This window comes from Aulostomus chinensis, chromosome 16, assembly GCF_037954235.1.
Source record: "Aulostomus chinensis isolate RoL2024-O1b breed Wild chromosome 16, RoL_Achi_v1.0, whole genome shotgun sequence".
In the NCBI taxonomy this organism is placed as follows: Eukaryota; Metazoa; Chordata; class Actinopteri; order Syngnathiformes; family Aulostomidae; genus Aulostomus; species Aulostomus chinensis.
Window position 1 is genome coordinate 5,840,403 of NC_141335.1, and position 26,946 is coordinate 5,867,348.

Genomic DNA, 26,946 nt, shown 5'->3' on the forward strand with positions numbered 1-26,946 from the left:
GGGAGCAGCTGCAATATTAAAATAAAATCCCAAACAAGTTATAAAGATTTAATGGTTGCAAATATTTTTGCCTTTGAAAATTTCAACAAGTCATAAATTATTTATTCCCACCCACTATAATTCATAATTCTGTTAAAAGGTTGTGTATAAAAAGTTGCTTCCAAAAATGCAATGTTGCAAAAGTGATTGTGTAGAAAGTGATGTGCCGCATGTAGCCCATGTTCTGCTGCCTCTCTCATCGTGCTCTTGAGAATGTGATATCTCAGGCATGCTTTGAAGGAGTCTTTTATATTATTTACATCAAACTTTGGACGAAAGAATTTGGGAGTCAAAGGTCAAGGTCACTGTGATTGTTTTGTGAAAGAACAGCCATCTTTCATCTTTTCATCGACCCCGCAGTATCAACATCAAGGTAAACGGCCCAAAATATGCTGATGTTTGATTATGTCCTTATCGTCCCGCAGTAGTTAACACAGGAAAACCAAAAACAATATATTTTTTTGTGAATGGTGATGGAATCTTGCCTCTCTCCTTTCGCGATGTTGTCATGATACACACGAGCCCCGAACACACGATAACGCAGCTTGTTTTTCATTCAGTTTCGGTCTGTATGTAGTTTGTACTGTATATGAGCAGCTGGGTTGGATTGTTTATTCACCTTTTTGTTTTTTGTTTTTTACCGCTTGAGCCGTGGTTGCAGCATAGGTGTGGAGACGGCTCTGGCTTTGGTTGTGTGTTGTGTAACGGCCTCCCTCGACGATGTAATGGTTTCACCCAAAACTGGTTGGGGAGACAGAACCGAGGTTCAGAAATGTAATGAACACTGGTTCAAGAAGCCCCTCAGAATTTGGTGAGAAAAGGGAAAAGCAGGCTTTTTACCAGAACTTAAGAATTGATCAGTGTACAGTTCCATACAGAGTTTCTGCTATAGCACTGTCCAGGCTGAAGAGCTATTGGAGGAGATTGTAATTCTAGTTGTACTTTTACAAAAACTCTATGTTCTTGCTTCCTAGATTAAGGCACTGTAGCTCATTTTGTACAAAAATAAAAGCTCAGATTGCTTCTCCTCCTGTTACTGACATTCTGTCCTTTCTGTTTCCCCTTTTCTCCTCTTCTATTTCCCCCTCAGATCACCAGAAACTGGAGCGTGAGGCCAGAATCTGTCGTCTGCTCAAGCACCCAAACATAGGTGAGTCATTTTTGCATCCGGCGGATTCATAGATTTGTGGCTTTGTTGGTTCTTAAGATCAGATAAGACAGCCAGACAGAAAAAGACATTGGATTTAAATGAATTTCCATTCAACTGTCTCAGCTGAGCTTCTGTTATGTTGTTTTTAGTGTTTTTGATCTTAGTTTAGGATGCAAAAGTATACTTTTTTTTTTTTTTTTAGATTTGATGAATCATTCTGCAGAGGAATGTTATTGTGGTAATAACAGTAGCATTTCTGGAATGTTTGGATTTGTATCGTGACAGAACACTTAGTCATTTTTTTGGATACAAAATTACTTGCATTTTAAAGGTGATTATTGATGTGAAGCCTTTTTAAAAAAGAAGTCGTGCATCATTCTTTGCTGTGGGCATGAAGCTGATAAAACGATGAATGATTTCACGGGGATTAATAAACATTGGTATAGAATAATGTTATAAAATGAACATTTCCTCCAATATTGCCAATCATATCGCAATATCAGTTAAAATTATTGCAAATAGATCTTGTGTCAAAAGCATGCAGTCATCCTTGTGTTAAGGGAGAGGAGTTGAGATGCCTTGGTGGAGGGATACGCTCTCCGGGTGCCCCCTATTTTTTAATATCATCGCAGCAGATTAATTTACTGTTCATACAAACCTCTTATTCGATGTTCATAAAATTGCAGCCAGCCCCCTAAAGAACTGCTTTGTTTACTCCGCCATGATAAATTGTCTGCAAGATTATTGGGTCTATAAATGTGTGGGAATGTGCATTAAGTCTCCTTCTTGGTCTGTCGACTTCTGAGAGTCAGCACATCGGCCTGGAGAGGAGAAAAAAAAAGGCTTTTTATTTCCTCAATACACCTTACCGGCTGGGAATAATATTCACCTCCTCCGCCCAATTACAGTACACACACACAGACACACACACACACTCACTCATCAGTTTAAGTGGTATTGTTTAGAATAAACCAAAGTTTGTGCTTCCTTTCAAGATTGTGTGGCCAGAATGTGTCTTCCGGTACTATTTTTACATCACCATTTACATGGTTATTGCAAACAAAAAATACCATGATGATACATTTGCAAGTATACTTCGTATACTTATACTAGTCCTGGCTTTCTGAAAGACTTATTATCGGGCTGTCAAGGGGTTAAGAGATCAAGTTTTTTGGGGGTTAAAGTTAGTACTGGATTCAGGTTAGATGCATTTATGTCAGTGAATGTCCTCACTGAAATACCTGTTCAAACGTGTGTGTGTGTCCAACCCAGACAATAGGTCATGGCCTTGTGGGAAAGTGTCTTATCATATTAATGTGCCCAGTGCTAGCCACACACACACACACACACACACACACACACACACACACACACACACACACCTCTTTTTTCATCTTCATCCCACCTGATTCCTGCGTCTTCATCCTCCTCTTCTTCTTTTCTTTCCTCCCGCCGTTGCTCTTTCCAGCCTCAAAGGGAAACTGCTCTCAGCGTTGAGTCATCTGAAGGAGGAAGAAAAGAGAGTGAAAGAAATATCTCATTTTCAGACCTAATTCAGGAACGCCACCTTGACACAAGCCAGTTTCGGATCTGTCTGTGAGAAGCTTGTCAATAGTCTTTATATGTATAAAAATCAGCATACATTATCTTCAGAGTGTCCTTGAGTTTTCTTTGTCTGCTTGCTCATAAACTCCTCCTCTGTGGTACATTTTCTCAGTTAATGTATCACAAGTATTAATAATACCTCTCATACACACACACACACACACACACACACATATAAAGTTCCTTCAAGGTTCATGAGGGAAGTTTCTATGGAGAAGTAAACTTAGTTTCACCTAATTGTCTTTTTCTCCCTCATCAGTGCGACTCCATGACAGTATCTCAGAGGAAGGCTTCCATTACCTTGTCTTTGACCTGTAAGTACATCAACGAAAACACACACACACACACACACACACACACACACACACACACACACACATTGTTTTGATATAGGTTTTTTAGTTTTTAACAGGTAATTCCGGTTTGGAAAGACTGTATACTTCTGTCTTCTAAAAGATCACAAGGTACACATCCGTGAAATATAAAAACAAACATAAAAATCATGTGATATTGATGGAACAAAAACAATTAAAAAAAAACAACTCGACTGTGAGTTATCTTGTTCATTCACCTTGTAATTCATCTCCGTAAAAGGCAGTGGTGGAACACAAGCTGTCATTTAATGATTCTATAAGAAGTATCTGGTGAGCTTTTTATGTCATCTATTCATTAATTTGCAATTCAAATGTCTCAAACACATTTTATTTTGCTTGTGTTCTTAACTTTCAACAATGCCTTTCTTAGCACACAGCTAAATGCTGCATCACACATCTAATTAATTACTGACAGATTCCCACCCAGACTTTTCGTTATAAACTTTTTTCTTTTTTTTTAAATAAATTATTCAAATCTCTTTGTCTTATAATTGCCCCTCTTACAGGGGGCCAGATGGCATTGAAAGCAGCTAAAAATGATCATCAATCACAAGAGAAAAATAACATTTCTCTTTCACGGTGCTGAATTCAGACATAAAGCCTGGAGGCACATTTCTAAATATTGTATGGATTGACTCGACTGTGCAAACAAACTAACACAGGCAACTCTCAATATACCTCACCAGAAGAACAACCGGCATGAATTAATAAATGTATGGTTGTATTTTTCTGTTTTTAGCATATCCAGTAAATCCTTTTTCCACGATGTCTGTCTGTATTTACATTTGAAGTCACGCAGGCGAGAAGAAGGAGAGAAAATCTGTAGTTTTTAGCATTTTAGTGTCATACTGTACATGTGAAAACTGACATTTTGGATCTATGATATTAGCTGTCAAAGTTTTAATTTTTAGGAGAGGGATCCTCATCTATATAAGTTTGTAAATCCTCTTCCTGATGTGTTTGCCTGCAGTGTCACTGGCGGAGAGCTGTTCGAGGACATTGTCGCTAGAGAGTATTACAGCGAGGCAGATGCCAGGTAAAGTATGAACTCATTCAGCCTATAAAACCCTCATGCATGTTTGTCTACTTTTTATAAAGTCACCAAACTAGAAATGCTTGGTTACCAAAACAGTAAAAGCATAAAATATCAGCCCTGCTGACGTTTTAATCGGTGTGAATATTCTGAGATGCCCTCTGAAGTTGTTTTTAGTTTTCACTTGCAAATTTCGTTTCATTAATAAATAACAGATTCTTTAAACATTATTTTGAGCCTAGTCACAAGGTGCGGCTGTCAGCACTTCCACTGCCGCTGCATATTTCTTGTTGGCCTTGGGAAGACGAAAACTTACAACTCTAGTCCATTTTTCATAAAACCAACTAAAAGCCCAGTAATCCAACATTTCTGATACAGCATGGACATGAACATGAAAGAATATTGTATCTAACAACTGCAGATGCAGCTCAGTGTCAGCTGCAGCTCTTCAGCTGAAGCCACATATGAATAACAGCTGTAAATAATGTCTTTAAGTTCTCATAAACCACTCTTTCACCAAGGCAGTTGGATGGATGTAATGAAAGGCTTGAAAAGCCAGGCGCACAGTGAACAGTGATGTAATAACATGGCTCTGTGGACGCTCTCGAGCCATTTGAACAAAAAAATAAAAGCATCCAAAACCAGCAGCAGTACTAGGACTAAGTGCACATTAGGAGAAAGGACATAGGAGTGATGATGAAACCAGTTAATTCTTAGAAAAGGAAAAATATTGTAGTTACATTTCAAATAAATTTAGTCCGGTTGCATTTCAAGAGTTTCATGTGTAGCCTCCACGTAATGGCTCAAGCAGCCCCAGTCAAAATGCCTTGAACACAATCTGGAGCTGTCACAGGTCACATTTTCTCCAGCATGAGTAAATGTGAGCCAGCGGGTCAGTAACCACGGTATTTTGTGGAAAGGAAACGAGGTTTGATGCTTCAAACAACCAAAGACATGCACCTCAGCTGGTTTACGAAAGTTGAAGATTGATTTACAAGTAACTGTGATGATATTATTGGTCAAAACCTGTTACAGGTAACTGCATGCTTATATAAGCATGCGTCATATTTTATTATAAAAATGTATTGTAGATGACTGATAAAAATACAAAGTAGATTGTTTTTTTTGTCCTATTTCATTGAATCAGTGAACAATGTGACCAAGAATCTGAACTAAAAGGGTTAAAAAGGCTTCTTTTTTTTTTTTTTTTTTTTTCTCATTTGAGGTCAACTTTAAATTTGGATGTTTGTATGGACCTGAACCAGCTCGGGGGATTATGGTGGTCTCAGGCAACTTTATAATGGGGTTTGGGTGCTAAAACATTTGCAAGACCCTGGTTGAATGAGCAGAAATACAGGTTATCTACCAACCAGACTTTTACGTCAGAAAAGTGTAGAAAAGAAACAGAGGGAGAACAAGTATGTGATGTGATGGACTAATATGGTGTGTTGGGGATGGAGTGAGTACGTGCAGCTACAGCACAGTCTGATGGGCTCTATATAAGTGGCGAAAATAGAGAGTAGCAAGATAAAATGATGTTAGAGCAATGTTTGTGGGAGGGGAGGGGTACATAAGATATGCCAGATAAAATGTGAAGTCCAGATTTAATTTGGATACAGCGCCAGAAGCTTTTCCTTGGATTCTGTCTTCAGAGAGACGAAGCGTCTCCTCTCAATGTCAGTGCACCATCCTGCTGCTGACCTCGACTTCATCCTCTACAAATGTCAAGCTCGGTTTAATTTCAAAGAAATAATCAGGATTTGAACTGAGCACCAGAGCAGAAAAAATGCAGATATGCAAGTTAAGAATGGGCTTACATAAGATACCCCCCCCCCCAACAATGCTGCCTCAGATTCACACTGTTGATTTGACATATTTTGACTTTTGCTGTCGTTCCCTGCTCCCCGCGGCCTGTCTCAGCGTATCATAATTCCTCTCAGCTTTGACCTTGGCCACAATTGAGAATTAACTTGACCTGTGTTCATCGGGTTGAATTTCTTTACTTTTATTATTGGAATCCCCACCAAAAAAACTGTCAAAATAGGCAAATACTGGTGTAAAAAATGCCTGTCTAAGTATGTCTGCTGTCATGGAGTTGATATGATGGATAGATCAATGTGCTTCTGTCCTCTCTTTCTCATCCTCCTGCAGCCACTGCATCAATCAGATCCTGGAGAGCGTCAGTCACATCCACCAGCATGACATTGTGCACAGAGACCTAAAGGTGAGATATCAGCCAGGAACGTCTTTGCTCTCTGTGGAATTTTCCTTTCCTCTCTATTGTGATTGAAGATGTGAGGCACATGCGACTGTGTGTGTGTGTGTGTGCGCGCGCGCGTAGATTCACAACAGGTGAAGCATACACACACACGCATGCAGACGTCATGCGCTGACGTTAAGAGCAACTTAACGATGAGTGTCATTCCTTTCTCTCTTCACCTGCTTGCCCCCCCCACCACCCATCACATATACACACAGACACACACACACACACATACACTTCATTTCTCTAATCCCATCTCCGTCTAAGTACCCCCCTTTTTCATCCACACCCCTCTTCCCCCCTTCTCCCTCTTTTCTCTCCTCCCTCCCTGCCGAAAAGTGACGAAAGCAGAACAGCTGCTATTAATAGCAGGTCGGTGCCGATGACGGCCAGTGACGATTTCCCTTGCAGCAAGACTGCTCAACCCTGGAGACCGACAGCTCTCTGACCTCATCAGCTGGGTTGTTATGTGTTAACAAAATGGCAAATAAGAACTGAGAAGTGAGCTGAGATTTAAACACCTGGATATGGCATCGCATTTGGTTTTATTCATCCCAGAACCCTGAACTTTAGCAGTAGCGTAAATAATCTGGTATCGTGGTTTTATGCTACAGAGCAAACCATGAATCTGGGGCACATTCATGTATATTTAGACAACAAACTGTATGAGCGGCTTAAATGTTTATTTTTTTTATTGATTTTGGGTTTTTTTTAGCTTGCATATGGGTCCTGTTGTCCAAATAATTCTTGGGAGATTGATGATATATCCAGTATTTGAAGTACATCTCTCCTCATGTATTCAAAGTACATCTGTGCTGCACAGGACTGAAATACTGAACCAATGTATATATTTAACCTCATAAACTTCACTGACTGGTCTCTGTGAGAGGCAAGCATCCTTTTAACCTACAAAGTTATATTTTAAACTTGATTCGAGATCAAAAGAAACCAAATATTTCAGGCTGACATTTTGGAAAAGTGTATTTAATTATTCATATTCTAGATTATTTCCATAAGGACAGACCTGAAGATTTAGATTTGATGAAGCCTCTTGGTGTACACATGATTACATTAGATTGAATGTATTTGGGAACAAACTCTGGACCTGTCACTGCTGGTCTTGACTGGTGACAGTGGCTGCTGCCTCCACACGCTGGTGTGAAATTGTTTATGCTGCTATTTCATGGCTATGATTGTTCAGGGGTCTTTCCTCCTTCACCGTATCCCAAACACTAATTTCTCCCCTCCGTCTGATGCCAGTGAGCTGTTATTGTGTTGGCGTTGCAGCAGGGTTTTGCATCCTGCCAGTATCTTTGGCAATAAATATGTTGACCTCAATCATTTTTGCAGCATAAATCTTCTTTTTTTTTTTTTTGTTCTGACCTTTAAGTGTCCCTTATTCATTTGTATTTTCCCTTGTGACTCTTAGTGTTTATTCTCTGCATGACCTCTGACATGACATGGACCGATCTATTTGAAGGGCCAAAGGGGGAGAGTTTGCTATGACAATTATGTGACTGTGTAGTCCCTTAAATGGGCTGATCCCGCTGGCGGTGGCAGCCTCTCTTGCATTGCTCCCAGAATTTACAGAGTACAAATCAGAGACAGGTGGATTCTCGATGGATGGAAGAGATTAATCTGGTCTACTAATTTTCAACAAGAAAAACATGAACAAAATCTTACTGCCAAGAAATCGGCATGGTTCAATCCTCATCACTCCTCCAGTCCAGACTCCCATTGGAAAATCAGTGATTTTACTGCAGAGGTGTCAAACCGTCGGCCCCCTTAGACCCCGGTTCTCATGTCTCTCCGGTGGGTCCGGCAGTTTGGTGTCACAACTGCATACCACGACTTCTAAAATGGTATTTTATCAGTCTTGTGTTCGCATCTTGCTGCCCCTGAGTGGCCCAAACATCAATTAATTCTGCTTTGAGGTGTATTTCTGCACCAGCCAGCTCAAAGGAAGGCTACATCAGCTGTGATTCCTCTGGAGATGAAGCGTCATCCATACTGGATGCATAAAAATACTAATAACACCAACCAAGAGTTCCATGGAGGGGTGTGACCTCACACACACACTCACTCACACACACACACACACACACACACACACACACACACACACACACACACACACACACAAAATCATCATGTTTCTGTCTCCCACCATCTTGGGAGGGCCACTATAGCTAAAGGAAAAACAAGAATTGAAGAAAAAGTGTTGAGTGCTGTTGGCAGGCTGGGTTGCCATGGTAACTATGGGGTGAGGTCACCCGGCTGCTGCAGCGCCAGCATAGGGACTCATTATGCCACCTCCCATTTATCTATCTCGATCTGTCTGTCTCTCTTGCGTGTTCTTCTCTTGCCCTCGCTGTGCCGCTCTCTTCCCCGGCGTTTCAGCGTTGTCTGATTGACGTGGGGATAAAACGGTAGAAGGACAGAGGTATGGATAATGGAGAGGGAGAGATATTGATGGATGAAAAGAAACAGAGCACAAAGACATGCGGTTCATGTGTCAGACATCCATCCATCTGTTCATGGAGGCTAAAGACTTTTGCCCTGAGGACACATCAGACAGTCAGTTGGGACTTGTGATGAAGAATGTCGGACCGCCACGTTGTTGGAGAAAAACACACGTCTGTTGAGATTCAGGAGCCGGTCCTTGCATGTGTTTCCACACTTTTTTCACTGGGTGATATATTGAATTAATTTGAGTTTGTTTTTGTTGTTTTTATATTTGTTCCCACCACAGATTAGCAGATTTCTATGTCTGAGCACACTGTTCTGCCCTCTCGGAGTTGTGGGTCGACGAAACGATTCCTGATTAGACTTATTTATAAGTCCAATTTATTTATTTAGCATGTTTCAAACAGAGTTCATCAAAGTCACCTTGTTTTTTAACTGGATGTTGTGGGTGAGCCGATAAGCAAAGATCAGATTCTTTCATTGATTCAATAAATGTTTCCAAACACTGTTTATTTTATTTCTTGCTCTGTTTTAATATCGGTGCTCCACTTCCAACTTTGTTTTGGTCATATGTTTGTTTCCTGTCCAGCCGGCAGTCCACCATGAAGAAGAATGAATGTACCCAGTTGAGAGGCAGCAGAACTTGTCATTAAAAGTATGAGATTTGGAAGGAAAATCCTGAGTTTTCAAACAGTTTATAAACCTGAAAAACTAATATTCTACCTCAGTGATGGAGGCTGATCCTCCTCACAGATCCAGGTCTTGCTCAGTCAATGAGCCAACTTAAAAATAATGGCAGGCGAAATCCAAAATCCTGCAATAAAAAAAAGGCAATAAATAAAATGTCTCACCAAAATTCTGACTGACTGAATAATCCCAAGTACTTTCATTAGGGGAAAAGAACTTCCTTTTAAATAAATCCATTATTTTTTGTGAACTGGTAGCGCATATAGACCCTGCAGATATTTGTGCAAGCATTATTTGAGTCCTGCTCACATTGGGAATATACTGAGGTATTATTACTGCTATTATTAGGTGCCATTAGTCCTCTATGAATCAGCGTCTCAGTGATTTGAGCTCTTTATTGAAAGAGCCACCAGCATCCCTCCCTGCAGCTACCTGCTCCCTTCCCTGCCTGACACGACAAGTGATACTCTTGTGACTCACATTTGCTAAGTTACTCTTTCATGGCTGAGCTCTGAACTCTGATCAGCTGTTGTCATGGGACAGGAGCTGCTGCTGCTGCTGCGTTCTGGAAATCGTAAACATCCCAGAAAAGAGGGAGGCTAAAGCCGGCTGTGGAACTTAAACTCAGGAAGATGTAAGAACGCAACACTGATTGAAAAAAGGTGGCGCACAGCTGTAATCAGCAACTGACCTTGGAACAGTTCCCACATATTCCTCTGCGTCACAGGTGTTGGGAGGGAACTATTCAAGGAGACGCACACAAGCAAGAAGGAGTTTATTTTTGTCAGCTTCAGTAATTGTCGTCCTGCCTGATCAGGAAGACGGAGCTACAGTAACATTCTGGGTTAAGTCCCGTGAAGAGGTCTTTCCTCTCGGGGACGCCTCCGTCGCCTGCTGGACCAAATCATGCCTCATTACTGCTGGAGATGTCAGCGCTCCTGCAGCTCGTCCACTCATGCAGAAAGAGAGGACATTTCTTGACGGAGGGTGCATGCTCATCACTTCTGACCTTAATTAGCAGCTTCTTGTTTTCTTGTTGCTCAAAACTGTCCAGTTTGTGCCATTAACAAAACTTCAATTTGTTCATGGATGATGTTGACGTTTGTTTTCTTGTGATGTCTCTGCAATTTGACTCTTTATGTCTTGAAATGTATCTATATTTTTACTCTAGCAAGGGAATATTGGCTTGGTATTGGCATATTATGGCCATTTTAAAGTACGTTCTTATCCGTCTGATATGATTTTTACTGTAGCCCAGATTTGCTCATGTCTTCTTCTTTCCTCATCGTCTATCAATAATTTAATAAATATATGATTTAGGGGCATTTCCGAATGCTTTTAAAATAAATAACATTTTTTTTTCCCTCTATGTACAAAATCTAAATGTATATACTTGTTTTATACAAATAATATCAAGATCTTATATTAGGTAAAAACATGAAATATTTTCTGTTGGCCAAATCAGTTATAACAATTAATTATGTCAGATATTTGCCAAAAAAAGAAAAAATTCAATGTCACGCATCCCTGGGGAATATTGAAAACTTTCAGGGTGAAACAAATATTACATGAGATCTTTTATGTCTTTGGCAGCCTTGAAATTATGACATTTTACACATTTATATATTTATAGGTTAATCAAGAAAGTAATGAATAAATAAATACATATTGGAAACAGTCACTAGTTACAGCCATATTTCATCATTTATTCATCTTTCTCTGTGCTTGTGTGTGTGTGTGTGTGTGTGTGTGTGTGTGTGTGTGTGTGTGTGTGTGTGTGTGTGTGTCCTGCAGCCAGAGAACCTGCTCCTGGCCAGTAAGATGAAGGGAGCAGCGGTGAAGCTGGCAGATTTCGGCCTGGCTATCGAGGTGCAGGGGGACCAACAGGCCTGGTTTGGTAAGATGATGTTCAACTGTGCTGTTGTCATACGCCAGATTTTTGTTGCGTTTGGGGTAGAATAGATAAAAAAGCAATTGTAAATACATTTCAGAGAAAATGTCTTCAGTGTGTGCATGTCAAACTAAAAAAAGTTTGGCACTGTGGTGTTCATTTTACCCTCAGAGCAATGAAATGTAAGCACTACTTTATGTATTGCTTGTTGCAAAGAGCGGAAAGTCATGACGAGAAATGATTTCACAATGGTTCATATAATTATTGCTTTGTCATAAAACATGACTGTGCTTTCCACAGATAAATTCAAATCTAAATTTCACACAATTATTTTCATGATTTCACAGGTTTTGCAGGAACTCCAGGCTATTTGTCTCCAGAGGTGTTGAGAAAGGACCCATACGGAAAACCAGTGGACATATGGGCCTGTGGTCAGTCAGTCACCTTTTGTGTGTGTGTGTGTGTGTGTGTGTGTGTGTGTGTGTGTGTGTGTGTGTGTGTGTGTGAGTGAGATTATCACATCATTCATATTCATGACATTCATTATGTGTCTGGAATATGCTGGTGTCAGGTGTGATCTTGTACATCTTACTGGTGGGCTACCCCCCCTTCTGGGACGAGGACCAACACAAACTATACCAGCAAATCAAAGCTGGAGCATATGACGTGAGTTCATCACTTTTTATTGTTACCTTTTCCATTTGTGTTTTGACATAACATGGAAATATAGAACAGGGATTTAGCTTTTTGCTTCTTTGGTGTTCCATGGGTTTATTGATCATGTATTTAACAAGGTTAATTTCAAAATAGGACTCGCAGTTTTTCTCTCAGTCTCGTGAAGCAGCACTTAGAGGACATTTCCTCAAATTTAAAACAAATATTCACTGGTATTCAAGGATAAACCTATTAGACTTTGAGAGCTAGAGGTCAAGCTCACGCTGATCGTCCAAAACACATTATTTGGCCACAATAATGATGTAATAACATTTTTATGTTAAAAAGGTCAAAGGTCATTTTAACTGCAACATAATAATGGTCTTTTCAATGCCATTTCCGTAATGTGCTGTGGGGAAAATGACCCATTACACCAAAAAAGACCTTTTAAACCTTTTTTTTAATGAAATAGTTATAAATTGTGTACCACAGTAGCAGTTGTATATTATATATCTGGACAAACATAAATTGAAAGTGAACAAGATGTATTATTAGCTTACAAATTTGTTAGCCGTCCATCATTACATACACATCCAGCAGACAGGACAAATATGTGGAGTCACCTGCCACATTTCTTCTCTGCTTATCTTTGTTCTGGTCTCCAGGGGTTCTCTCTATGTTTAATATGACGCCATTTCAACCTGATAGTCGCTAACTAGCAGCGGCGTATAAAATCTAAGCTTTTTTTGAGGGAAATAGTTTCCTGCTGCAGCTAACATGCTGCTGATGCAAGTAAATCCAAACCCTCGTTAATAAGATACAGTACATCATTAATGAGAAAATATTGAGTAGCACATCTTTAATCAACACCCTAACTTATATGGCCAATATTTGCGGGCTGATTTAGCATTCACCAGCGTGCGGCTCCATAAGGATGATACCTGATAGCTAATAACACACATGACATCGCTTCCTATTTCAAAATATTATTCCATGAATGTTATATCAATGGGGGATGAAAACAAACCCAACACCTTGCGATGCCCCTGAAGGACACCTTTACTGAAAACACGTCTCATGTCTCATCAAATAACAAACACCGGAACTCTGTCACGCTACTCGTTTTGAAATTTAATTTTAGCTTTTAATTACTTGCTACTTGATATTGGATAAATTCCATCTTCGGTCCTGAAGAAAAAAATACAAGTGAGATGCCATAAGAGAGCAGTGGGTTTATTTATCAGATCTTGTCATTATCCTTTGAGAGATAGGAATTTATTAGCCGGAATAATTTTCATAATTGGAAGCAACCGCGTCTAATAAATGTGCATAATATGAGTATTGATATGAAGTGACTGCAACAAGCTCTTGTTTCAGTACACACCTCTTGAGTTTCACAAGTGTCATGGAGATACCTTTAGTCTCACCTTTTTGTTAGTAATCGGCAACACAACTTTTCAAATGTTTTTTACTAAAAATACTTTTCTGATACTTTATACAGCTTGTAAGATGATGGTGGCAAGTATCAGAGAACGTCACTGAAACAATCACTCAAACATTCTTGCAAGGAACTGAGTTTACCTCTTACGTTCACAACTAAGACGAAGAAGACAACCATTCAAAGGAGCAGTTATCCAGGAAACGCATTTTTTGTTGGTTGGTTTTGGGGAATTTAGCCTTTTTTTTCTTAATTTTCTGATAAATACTTGTTGTACACCAACATCAGCCTGGTTATAGGAGCAATCTTTGCCCTATGTATGCAGCTTATTTGGAATGTGTGTCCCGAGTCTGGAGTTTTATAGGCGCTTTAGACCCTGCAGCACCTAACCTCTTGCCAGTTTAGGGCCAGATGTGCGAGCTTAATGCTACCACATCGACTGCTAACTTCTCTAACTTCCCAAAGTACATTCAAAGTCTTATAAATCGTTAATAGCGTTATGATGAAATAAACAAGGAGTAGAACCACACTTAAATACACCTGCTTGTAGTTGACGAATGCACGCCAGGAGAAATAATGCTTGAAATTCTCGTGGTGTGTAAAACTTTGGTAACATTGGCATTTTTGGAATAAAAGCAAAACCTGGGGTGAAAAATACAGAACAATATTGGGTGCAATGTAATTAACTGATCTTCCGCTTTTGTTTTGTCAAAGTGTCAAGTGAAAGCAAGATATGAGCATGATTAACATCTCTCCATCCCTAACCTCCCACTTCCAGTTTCCATCTCCAGAGTGGGACACAGTGACCCCCGAGGCCAAGAATCTGATCAATCAGATGTTAACGATTAACCCCGCCAAAAGGATCACTGCCGACCAGGCTCTCAAGCACCCCTGGGTCTGCGTGAGTGACACTCTGCTTCGTCTTTGGTTGTCACACTAAAATAAATCTTTCCAGCAAGTGACATGTTACCCTGAACTAATGAACATTAAATTGTCACCCCCCCCCTTCTTTTTTCTTTTTTTTTTGCATACAGCAACGCTCCACTGTGGCCTCCATGATGCACCGTCAAGAGACAGTGGAATGCCTGCGCAAGTTCAACGCTAGGAGGAAACTTAAAGTGAGTGTGGACACAATCCCTCACAAGCACACACGCACACACACACACACACACACACACACACACACACACATTTTACTGTATGTGAGTCAAATCTGAATAGTTTTTATATCTCTTTAGGGGGCTATCCTGACAACGATGCTCGTGTCCAGGAACTTTTCAGGTGAGCATGACTGAGGAGGAAACATTTATTGAACATGCAGAGGACAACAGAGTCTAACAATTAAGAGAATATTTGAACAGATATCATCAGAACAAAATGTATAATCCTAATCTATCTCTTTTTCCTGATGGGATGCCGGAGGATTCATATTACTCTTGTTCTCAGTTCCTTCAACAAACATGGTATTCTTTTGTCTTGTCAGCTTTGTCTGCAGTTTTGATCTCACACCTCTGGGGTTTGGCTGGGATTTCCTCCCAGTAAGCAGTTTGATCTCTGTGCACTTTTGATTGAGCGACCAATTTGTGGGCTGGATGATGGCCTAGTAAGCTAATACATTAATGCTGTTGTCCCTGTGTTTAAATACTGTCATGTAAGTGAAGCAGCTCCTATGGATTACAGCCAACTGCTTTCTGCTTGTCCAGATTGATTTAGACCAAAGGAGGCAGACAGGCTCGACCTCTGATAACTTGAGGCATCCATCCTTGGATATATGATGAGTTATGGCGCACAGTTTCTTTCATCTTACCTATCTCTTACCTACTAAAGACATGAGGAAAAGAAAAAAAACATTGGGTCGACTTCAGGATGACAGCACACTATTTTGATCATTAGTGGGATCACATGCTTGAACTGTTGAGTCAGAGGACAGGCGGGCTCTTAGACCCTGTTCAGATCTGGTATTGAGATCCATCCATCCAATATGATCCCATCACAAGTGGAAAGCCTTGATTACAGGCCTGAACACACTTCCACGCATTCGGAGGTGGTCCAGAGCACATATAACACATACTGCCACATTTCCTATAGCAGTCGTCTTCTGATATTCTTTGTGAAAGTGGAAAGACGCTGATTAAGAGTGTGAATAGCAGTGCATTGTCATGACATCTGATCATTTGAAATGCATGAGAGATATTCCAGATGGGTCAAAAGTTTTGGGGGGTGTGGTTTGTCAGGAACACACCAAGGAACAGACCTGGTCTGAAATTATTGTGATTTCTCCCTCTATTGCTTAGAATTTCTGGCTCAAACACAAGGCTCGTGTCGTTGTCTCAATCAATAACAACAACAAAAAAACATCAACAAACAAACAGATAGGGATTCTATGTACCATGTCTGCCCAATTTGAGCATGCTGCTTCTAATAACAAAACAATGTTGCACGAAAATATCAAAATTGGCAAACTGACTTAATGTGCATGTGTATTTATTTGCATCTATAAAAAGCAGGATAGTGAGAACCAATCACAAGTGGTTACTGGAGACCCGTTTTTAATGTCAAGTTTGAACATGCACCCTCAGATGTGATTGCTCAGGACGGATCATGATACCAGATCTGATCAGGGCTTTTGTGCGTGGGTACGTTTTGGTTGGGTGTATTTTTTGGGTGTGAGCGAACTGCTATTGTAGCTATCAGCTTCCTGTGCCACAGGATAACACGACCCCCCCCCCCCCCGCACCACTACACACACACACACACACACACACACTCTTTTGTCTCTGTTGCTCACATCCTGAAAGGTGGACGAACTATAAATTGCAAAGGAGGATGGTTTAGGATCTAAGAGAGATGGAAGATGTTGCTGCAAACACTTGTTTGAATAGAATCAATATATAAAGATTCACACCATTGTATCACATCATGGCCAAATAGTATCATACCTAATCAATGGCTATCAATGGCTGTATAAAAGGCTCTTGTCCCACCTCTACTTCCCCATTGAATCCCTCTCTGTCCAATAGTGGGACGGCAGCACACGAGCCCTGCTGCTACCACCAGCACTGCCGCAATGGCACAGGAAGGTACGTCTGCTAGAGGGGGAGTTGAGACGGGCACTGCCAACTTTGTAGTCGGGCTGTTGGCATGTGGCCTGGGCTGCTTGAACCTCCCCACCTGCTGCCTGCTGCCTGCACACTGAAGGACCACATTAGAATGGTGGTCATTGCACTGGGGCATCTGACACACACTCAGACATGCGCACACCCACACACAAATACACACACACACACACACACTCATATGTAAACCACAAGCGAAGCACATTTCTTGATTTCTCAGTACTGCTATGTGTCTGGGTGCTCGAATGAACTGAGCTCCTCTGAGAACTAGCAATTAAATTTCCTGTCAAACACAAACAGCCATTTCACTAACTAAGCATGACCTACTGACCTCTTTCCAAATGCTGCAGGTAGCCAAACATTAAAGCAACTGGTGCAGCTGCCATATCTATTCATCTGCAGCATAACCATGTTATTTTTCTAAATGGACATTCTAGCCTTCAACCTCTTTTGTACATAAGTTAGAATCTACAGAACTTGGCTGATGCCCAGTCGATGGCTGCCTTTGCTCACTGCAACCTTCCCTCTGCATGGCTCTGGCACGACCAGCCAGCCACGCATGTGTATGAGCGTACCGTAAAGTATGCCACCCTGCATGGGAAGCTGGATGAACAGACTGCACAATGTCCTGAAAGGTGTCAGTATGCTTCAAACATATCGCAAAGAGTGTCTCAATCATCCAGGAACTGACACGAGGCAGCAAAACACGCAGAGCTTGGGTGGTATCATTGAATGATCACAAAAGAAACGGTTGATGTAAATGATAATAATAATTATAATAATTTCAATTTATATAGCGCCTTTCACGACACCCAAGGACGCTTAACAGTAACACGGAAAACAACAAGACAACAAATTAACAGGCGAAGGCCTGGGAGAACAAGTGCCTCTTCAACAAGGATTTAAAGGATTCCAGGGTTGGGGCCTAGCGGAGATGTATTGGGAGCAAGTTCCACGGGGTGGAGTGGATGGAAGTGGCAAGGTTAAAAAAAAAAAAAAAGGACGTCGGTTTCACAAAATAGTTCTTGCACTTGCTTTTGTTGTCTTGTTTTTCCTTTTTAAAAAGAAGTCAATTAGAAAACTTTGTCCGTACCAGTGTGCGGGGCCAGTATATGCTGGTACCATAGTACAGTAGCTGAAGCATTTCCTGAAGACGTCGCCCCTTTGTGACTGGTAGATTGCCAGGATGACTAGTTTTGTCTCTGCTATCCCTTCTTATTCTTCTCGGTTTATTACAGCCACCCGTAACATTGGTTAAACTGACGAAAGCATGGATGCATGTCCCAGTGCATTCCGTCCGAACCAGTTGATGGAAACATGTCTGTTTCAACTTCTTGTTTCTTTTGACAGACAGACAGACAGACAGACTACTTTATTAATCCCTTTTGGACGTTCCGCCAGGAAAATTGCACTCTCCTCAACAAACATTCACAGCACTGTTACCATAGAATAGACTAAAAATAGCAAAGAAGAGGAAACACAGACTATATATACAGTATATATATATATATATATATATATATATATATATATATATATATATATATATATATGCATATTTACATGTGCACAGTGAAAGGAATAATCAAAATATTAATTGTTCTTAATTGTTATTATAACAATAATAATTATTATAACAATAATAATGATGATATAATGATGATGATTATATAATATAGTACAAAATATAACAATAGTTATAATAATAATAATAATAATAGTAGCAGCAGTAGTAACAAGAATAATAATAATAATAATAAAAAAAATAATATACAGTAATTTACAGTATTTATGAAGTTTTCTTAACATTGGATCGACAAAGAAATAGAATCGCATCCACGTCACGACACTTTGCCTTCAGATGTGCCCGGTAAGCACATCAAAGCTTTGAAGCATACTGAGCCTTGTCCTGGTGGTTGGTCAATCACATGACAGAGCAAACTGCGTGTGCAAAAGCAGGAATGATGGTCCGATTGAAGTGGATGCTGCACCAGTAATTTGTTGGGGATGTTCTTCTCTTTACGCTTGGTTCTGATGCGTACGATTGAGTATTTGTGACATGCAGTGTAGACTTGGTCTTGAATCTGAAAACAGACCAAATGTTAGCATTTTTGGCAGTTCGTTCTTGGGCACTTTGAAGTGAATGCTGCATGCCAGACATGTTGATAAGCCGCCACCATTGCATGAATCCCACCACCTCTGTGAAAATGATTGGGGAACGTCTTTTGACAGTCCAAAAAGTATTTTTTTGTCTGGAGTTTTCAGTTTTGGCTTCTGTTTCGATATTAAGATGCAGAAATTAAATTCATCATTGTTTTCTTCTTCATTGCCCTCCCTCCTCCCTTTTAAATGGAAGGTAAGGGAGGATCAGTGGAACATGACGTTATTTTAAGTGTGTTTACAGTCCAGTGGAGGCATTTGTGTGTTTTTACTTTTAAGTTTTGATATGTATGTGTGTGCATGTTGGCATATTTATTTTGTTTCCTGTTGGTTGTGTGTGTTGGTGTCATTTCTATGTAACCAGGTGGTCTGTCAGATGCATGCACATGATAGTTTCACCAAGTATAACTGGTTATAATTTGTGGTCTTCAGGTCAAGTTTCATTTTTGTACCTTTTTTCTACCTCACAAAGTATTTTCAGCTCTAGCGGTTTTGTTGGCACATTTTACGCTAGAATTGCTAGAAATGAACCGAGTCCTTCACACATGACATTGTATTCACCCATGCTTATTTTCTCTCGAGTAGTCTTGAAAAAGAAGGATAATTATCCCTCAACTCTGAACCTCATGAGTCTGTTGGAAATATATGGAAATTTGGTCAAGTGAAAATTACGTGTATAATAATGATAGTTAATAGTCCAAAAACCCTGATTGAAATTTGCAGTGAGTACTTTGATCATATTTACTGTAGTTGTAAAAAAAATAGCAAAACCCTTTAAACTGTTCCTAAAGTGGCATTTTTTTTAATGCATTTTGGAAATTGTTGGGCTTCTAAATCTAAAAAATATCTCTCTTTTTACTGTTAATGTTTTTGAATCAGCGCTGTTGTGTCTCAAATTTGTTGAAGCTCCTTTTCAGCGAGCGAATTAATAAGAAATAGATGTTCTTCATCGTGCGTAGAAATTTGAGTTGAATGAAGTATGAATTAGCAAATTGTAATTTGACTTTGAACTTTTTATGTCATGATTTGAACAAAGAACGTCCCAATTTTGACGCAGCATTAGTACTTTATCTTGCGTTCGTATTTTTTAACTTCCGTCCATTTTTTTCCCATTCCTAACAGAAATTCGCATCCATACAAATGTGCAAGCGAGTGAATAGATGTTACAAACGTGTCATGGAAAAACCAAGTTTATCGATATGACACAAGGCTCTAACTTCCTCCAAGGCTGCAGAAAGTTATCAAAATTGTAATCATACACACTGTGAAGGAAGGAATTTTGTAGATGAAGGAATTTTTGTCAGACACAAGAAACAGGCTTGGGACTCAGAGTTTGCTTACACTGGACCGCTTTACTGGAAGTCCATGACAGATGTACAAGGTTCGCTGTGAGGTGAGGTTGAGTCAGCTCCCCCAGAACATCTCTCCCACATTTGTAAACAGTCATACTTATAATGCTGCACACCACCCAGTACTACCGAACCAGAACATTCTACACACGTGACCTTCACGTGGTCTAAACACAGCTACGCATACAGACAACGCTGGTGCCGTGAGTGTCAGCTTGACTATCAGCAAGTGTTCTGACTACATTACGATTATGAAAGGCACCACAGGTTCACCCCCGACCCAGGTCAAGGCCCGGGGTCAGACCAGCTTTTAACTTTCTAGAATTTGGAAGCTGGGGTACAAGAGAGTTAAAACAGAGGATCCCAGCTAAAATTCCATATCACATACCAACTAGTTTGAATCCGACTGAAAATTTGAGAATTTTACTTTTTCCATCAAAATTTCAATCACAGCCACAAAGAATGCTCTTAGAGTTCGGACGGTTTTTGAATTATTTGAAAATGAGAAACCAGGTGCACGTAGGAAGACTTCTCTTGAGTGAGGCCGACTCAAGAGTTATCGGTCAGACAGTTACTTCTTTGACTGTGTCCACTTCTTACAATCGTTTCTCTCTTTCTTCCAGCATGCAAAACCTTACTAAACAAAAAGTCGGATGGAGTGAAGGTAAGTTCACGGACCCCAGCGAGGGTTTTATTGTCTTTAACGTGTATGTTCCTCCCTCTCGGTCTGTCACCCTAACTACTCTCTAATAACGTGTTTCTTGGATATGATGAACATCTGGAAAAGCAGTATGTTAAGTTGGATCGTGCTTTGGTGCTCAGTTGCTAGTTCTGAGCTCTGTTGTAAAAGAGTTTTAGTGGCTTTAGGGGAAGGAGTGATGATCTGATGAACATTTCTATGTGTTAGCCGTTAAAAATGGGACCCATCTTTTATTCGAGGTGTTAAGTGAATCTAAGACGTATTAAAAAACCTTTTCAAATGATGTTCTTTTTTTTTTTAAAGACCATCTTCTTCAATTCGCAGCGATTCAAGCTACCTTCTTGTATTCAGCGTCAATGCATGCAGTGAAGCGCCATGATCAAAAAGGGCCAAAATGTATTTACATAAAGTAACTAAAACCATAACTAAACAACAAAACATTATTCAACTAAACTGCATAACCATTGATTTGAATCTTTCAGGATTTATGTGATAAGTGACTGAAATCCCTTTTTCACTTGAATCTTTTTTTTCCTCTCCTCTTTTAAATGGCACGTCGTCCTAGCGTTGCTTTGTGTCATCTCAGTTCCTTGAAAGCTTGTGCAACCTTTTTTTTTTTTTCTTTTTTAAGCTTTTCTTTCATTCTGGAATCAATCTGGCAGAGCTTCACTATTTTTGATTAGTCCCTTGTTTCCCGATGACCCTTTATTTTTTTCCCTCCTCCTTTCCATTGCTGTCTGTCAGAAAAGGAAGTCCAGCTCAAGTGTTTGTTTGATGGTGAGATCAGCTGTCGTTGTCGTTCATTTTTAGTCTTTGTCTCTCTTATTCTTCCTGGGTCTTTTTACAGTGTTCGGTCCTCCCCTTCTATCTTTAATTTTAAGAAAAAGAAAAAAAAAATTTCTGGGCAGAGATGCTTAAGGTGTCGTATATGACAGTTTTCATTTTGTCCAATTTTTGTTGGATTCCCCAACTCCATCCAGCATCCCCCCCCACCCCCACCCCCACCCTGAGAGCCATTTCAACTCCTGATCATGCACAAGCTCATATGATCAGGAACCTAGCAACCTCCTTGAGTCTGGTAGGACGGAGGCACATCTGAGTCACTGTCATCATCAGTATACTGGATTTTCCCCAGTCTCTATTACTGCATATGTTTTCTGCCTTTCTTTATTGATTTTCTTCATCTTTTTTTGCTAAAAATCGCTGTCTTGGTCACCTGCAGAATGTCACCAGTGCTGAGATAGAAATAGTTCAAGCACGACAGATTGAGGATATTAACGCTTCTTCTCCACAGTAATGTGTGCCAAGTAAATAAAAGTAGACGCTATTTTATGAAAACCCAAAGTTTTTGTTTTTGAGATTTTTTTTCTCAGTGATTTTCTTTTCATTTTGTTGGTTTTTCTTATTTTTTTGTTCTTCCTTGTGCTCTGTGTTTTTTAATACCTGTTTTTTTTTCTTCTTCTTTTGTTTGTATGTTTTAGAATTCAGTACTGTAATTTTTTCCTTTCTTTTTCCCCTTCCGTACACGTGTTGCACGTCAGCGCCCGCATGTGTTTGCTTTCGTCTTTTCATTTTTCTTTTTGTTTTGCACACCAGTGTCACTGTTCGAAACCCCTTAAATTTGAATGGGACGTAAATACATATGAACTTGAGATTTGATTGACGCTGATTATGCGATCAAATTATCTGTAAGTATCTCAACAAATCTGAACCACATTAAACGCTTCAGCAGGACCAAAAGGATTAAGTTTTGACAGGAATGAAAAGACGTTTGAGTCAGTGAACACTATTCTGAGAATTTGAATATTTCTGACTTTTTCAACATCCTTTACTAATTACTGAAAATATATGATCTTATATCTGTTATTAAGTGTTTCTTTCATCGCCGTGTGTTTTAACAGCACTGAATTTGCAAGTTAACCTGATAAAGATAGTGAAAGTGGAACATTTGTTCCTGTCACATAGTGTTGAGGCGGTATAGAAGAAAAAGAGGATTAGAGCAAACGTCCTGTTGCAGATATAAATAAATTCTGCCCATTTGAAATACAATATAGCGATATGGATGTAGCAAAATGAACCATCACCTGCATATTTGGATTTACTTAGATTTAATTCATTTTTCATGACATGAAAAAGATAGTCTTTGCTACCTTTAATTCTTTAACACTTTAACACTCTACATTAAATTCCCTGCTAGACGATGTTCAGGGCAGGCAGTCGCAGTTCCAGAAATACTTTTAAAGTCACTCCAGGACATTCAGTCAAGAGTTGTCGGGCAACATCTGGAAACCTCGAGCACTTTGTCCTCAACCCTTAATTGCCGTAATCTATTCCTCCACACCTCTTAACGAACTTTCAGGAATACCGTCTTGCACTTAAAAAGAAAACCTCTTTCTGCCTCCCCTCCAATTACCCTGAGGCAGAGGAGAGAGTCCAGGTCAGACATTGTTTTCTCATTCACATCACATCTGCCGTCCCTAATCTCTAGCTATTATTTATACACCTCTACGAAGGAGCCGAATCACTATTCCGGATTTCTACGGACTAAAAGTTATAAATGTTTGAGTGCTAACACATTAAAAGTTAAAACTGTACTATGTAATAGACCATTTATTGCAATTACTCTTTCCATGTTCAGTTTATTATTGGATGAATTACAGAAATTACATACTTCACATTTTATTAATACTCCTGATTCCTTCAAATAAAGTCCAAATTCATGGACACGTCCATTCTTTGAGAGTGCGCCTATAGAGCTCCACAAAATGTCCATTTTGAATTTGATCAGGGTTTAAGTTGTACATAAGCAATGTCAATTATCCGTCATGCTGGTGCAGCAGGGGGCAAAAATGTAATTATTGGAAGATATTTTTGAAAAAAAAAATTCTCATTGACTCACAAGGCTTTTTAGGAAGGTTTTCTCCATCAGATTCAAAATTTGCTAGACATATTAACTTGAGTGATGACAGCATTATAACCTCACTTTACTGAAAAGTCAGGCTTCTTTGGAAATAATCATGACTCAGTGCAAATTGTAAGTGATGAACCAGGTCTTTTTTCCAAGATAATAAGCTGAACTAGGCTTTTGCAGTAATGAGTCAAGGAAATGGACTTCCATATTGTCTTCCAGCTGACTTTGCCTGAGGTAAACGCAGGAAATCAAAACAGTACATACCTCCATGCATACACGCACAATTTCCTTTCATCAAGGCCTTTCACTGCACGCATAGACTTGTGCTATTATTCGTCAAATATATAAACTCTGTTAAAAGGTATTTCCGTTATTGTGCTGCCAGATATGGGCCATCAATCTCCAATTTTCATCCCAGCACATGTTGATTCAAGTATTTATTAAAATGCTGGGAAACAATGCATGTGCTAATTAATTGTTCTGCATTTTGCTTTTTTTATGTTGTGCAAAGTCTGCAAAAGTTATTGCAGGCTTACGTCAGGATGCTAGAGCCCCTCTATGCACAGCTGTATTATAGAAACTAAAAGATCACTCTTTTTTTAGTTGGAGTCGACCTTTTCCTGTTGTGAATTAGAGACTTTGTTTGATGCAACATGCATGATACGGGAGTACAGCTGCCAGTTGCCATAATTAGTTATATTATTGGCCATGCATTGGCTCTTTCCAGTTCAGATCCCCTCCCATACACTGGTTGATGATTCCGAGCCAGTATGAGCAGCGGGAGTCACTCTGTGTTGTGTTTCTTTGCCCCAGTCGCAGGGGAACAACAGTAAAAACAGTGTAGTAAGCAGCAGCAGCACCAAAGACAGCAGCATGTCATCTTCAGCACCAATGGTACATCATCTCTGTTTGGTTTCTCTCACACTGCTTCTCATGGCATCATCTTTTATTTTTTACTGTTTAGTTTCTGTCTCCTCATCTGTTTTGTTTGGTTACACCCCTTCACCAAGTAACATCCCTTCTTCTCTGTAATTGTCATCTCTCGTCCTTCCATCTTCTGCCTATCTGCCTTCTGTTTTGAACACAAACTTTGATGTTGGTGGTGTATGTGATGAATTTAAAATTGAATTGGTTTGTGCCTGTAGTGTCTCCCAGCTTGTGTTTTACCCAGATGTCCCCTGGATACACACACACACACACACGCACACACACACACACACATACACACACACTGACAGCTAGATAAATGACTTTCATTTTGTGGCCCAAAAGCAGACACTTCAATCAAGTTGTGTTCAACCACATCCAGGTGACTCCTTTATGCGTTCTATTGTGCCACCTGACCTTTATTGATGGGTTGCTTTTGAAGAAGGACACAGTTATTGGCTTCTCAGGTGAAAGTAGAACTGGAAAACCCAAATACAGAACCTGTACTACATCGAAAGAGCCTTTTTATAAATTGCACTGCATTATTTTATATGTAAATGGACGTCTGGGAAAAGCAGGAGCTTGAGTGGGCAGATATCCAAAATATGTAAGAAGATGCAGCCCATCTGTGCTCATGTATGTAAATGGGATTTACCATGTATAAAACGCACCTGTCAAAAACCAGTAAGTTAGTCGAGCCTCCCCTCTCTCCAGTCAGTGCAGTAGTACAGTCCATTGCATGATCAGGTCCTTTATTAAGGTGATAATCAGTCCCACTGTGGAAGGGTGATTTCAAAACTGTAAATTTGCCAAGCTACAAAGATTGTTTGACAAAATCAGTCTTTGCTGCCTTCATGTCAATGCTTTTGTTGAGGGTGCATTCACACCTGGCCCCGCTTGGATCACCGAGTGTGAGGCGACCCTAAGATTACCAACATAAGACCCATGTAATGTCCTCTACACTTCATATCACTGCTGTAATCTGTACATCAGCAGTTGACAGTCAACTAGCCGACCTCAAAGTGGAGATACATTATTTCAGGAGGCGTTGATATATTCCATAATTTAGGGCCACCACCCTGTAGTTTATAGATTAAAACACTGATTTTGGACTTCAACATCTCTTGCTGAAGAGGTTTTTCCAATCCCACGTGTCACTGAATGGGCTACATGTTCAGTGGATGTCACGTCCAGTGCTGATGGGGATCAGAGGAAGCGGAGTGACTGACTAAATGTGTCAACTTGTTTTCCAAACAGTGCAGTATTTGGAGCCCTTGAATTGCTTGGTGCTAAATGTTTCTATTGAGGTCGAGGCTGAGGATGAGGAGTGATAATACACTAGGACACAACTCCCAAACATGGTCGCCAAGTGTAATCACGCCATGAACAGAAGGATGAAAGGTAGTGATGGCAAAGATTCCATGATCCTGACTCTTTTTATATTTATGATACTGATTTCCGTGCATTTTGGGGACACTTGTACAGCAACAACAGTCCTGCGAAAGGCTGTTGGTCGTAGGGCTGGGTACCAAATTTCACCAGATACCTTATCAGTCAATACCAAAAATAAAATTCGGAGTCACGGTTTATTTTTTTTAATGTTTGAAATCTGCTTTGATTGGAAAAATGCTAACCTGCTGCAACAAAAATCTAAAGAGATTAATAAGACAAAATAAGAGTTTTGTAATTTGAAGAAAGAAGCGCTCAGAAGTTTATAAAAGTCAAGTCAGTTTTATTTGTATAGCGCCAAATCACAACAGAAATTATCTCATGACACTTTACTAGTAGAGCAGGTCCAGTACCACACTCCTATCCACTCCAAGCACATCCTGCAGCTGCGGCGACGAAAACCTTCCTTTTAACAGGCAGGAACGTCGAGCAGATCCAGGCTGTGATGAAGGAGCTTTTTGATTGGGAAGGTTTCAAAAAAGACTAAGGACCAAGGTATTCTTCTTGCAATATATAAAAAGCCTTGAAGGTTATATTTGCTGCTACACAAAAGTTATTGCTCAGCCAAGACATTCACCATTTAATTATGTATTTAAATATAGCACCATTTAAACATACATAATTCATTGTAATTTCACTCAAACTGTTTTATAAAAGCTTTTTATATTTTTTTTTTTCCCAGAAGAGTATTTTGGACTGACTTTTTTTTTTTTTTTCTCGACACATTTTTGGTT

The 26,946-nt window shown here is 39.8% G+C and overlaps 1 protein-coding gene across 17 annotated transcripts in view; it reads left to right on the top strand.

The window, feature by feature from the left end:
- Window positions 1–26,946, top strand: part of camk2g2 (calcium/calmodulin-dependent protein kinase (CaM kinase) II gamma 2) — a 105,041-nt gene that overhangs the window by 68,021 nt on the left and 10,074 nt on the right. For 4 of the 17 annotated variants that reach the window (XM_086179661.1, XM_086179662.1, XM_086179667.1 and 1 more), the window contains exons 3-14: window positions 1,130–1,189; window positions 3,054–3,108; window positions 4,139–4,204; window positions 6,353–6,425; window positions 11,412–11,514; window positions 11,856–11,939; window positions 12,080–12,174; window positions 14,379–14,501; window positions 14,635–14,718; window positions 14,839–14,881; window positions 16,621–16,680; window positions 20,849–20,889. In XM_086179661.1, the coding sequence (XP_086035787.1) occupies window positions 1,130–1,189; window positions 3,054–3,108; window positions 4,139–4,204; window positions 6,353–6,425; window positions 11,412–11,514; window positions 11,856–11,939; window positions 12,080–12,174; window positions 14,379–14,501; window positions 14,635–14,718; window positions 14,839–14,881; window positions 16,621–16,680; window positions 20,849–20,889 (887 nt within the window). Of the gene's footprint in view, window positions 1–1,129; window positions 1,190–3,053; window positions 3,109–4,138; window positions 4,205–6,352; window positions 6,426–11,411; window positions 11,515–11,855; window positions 11,940–12,079; window positions 12,175–14,378; window positions 14,502–14,634; window positions 14,719–14,838; window positions 14,882–16,620; window positions 16,681–20,848; window positions 20,890–21,669; window positions 21,703–24,649; window positions 24,731–26,946 lie in introns of all 17 variants that reach the window. The other 13 variants (XM_086179669.1, XM_086179670.1, XM_086179672.1 and 10 more) reach the window with 5 other exon arrangements.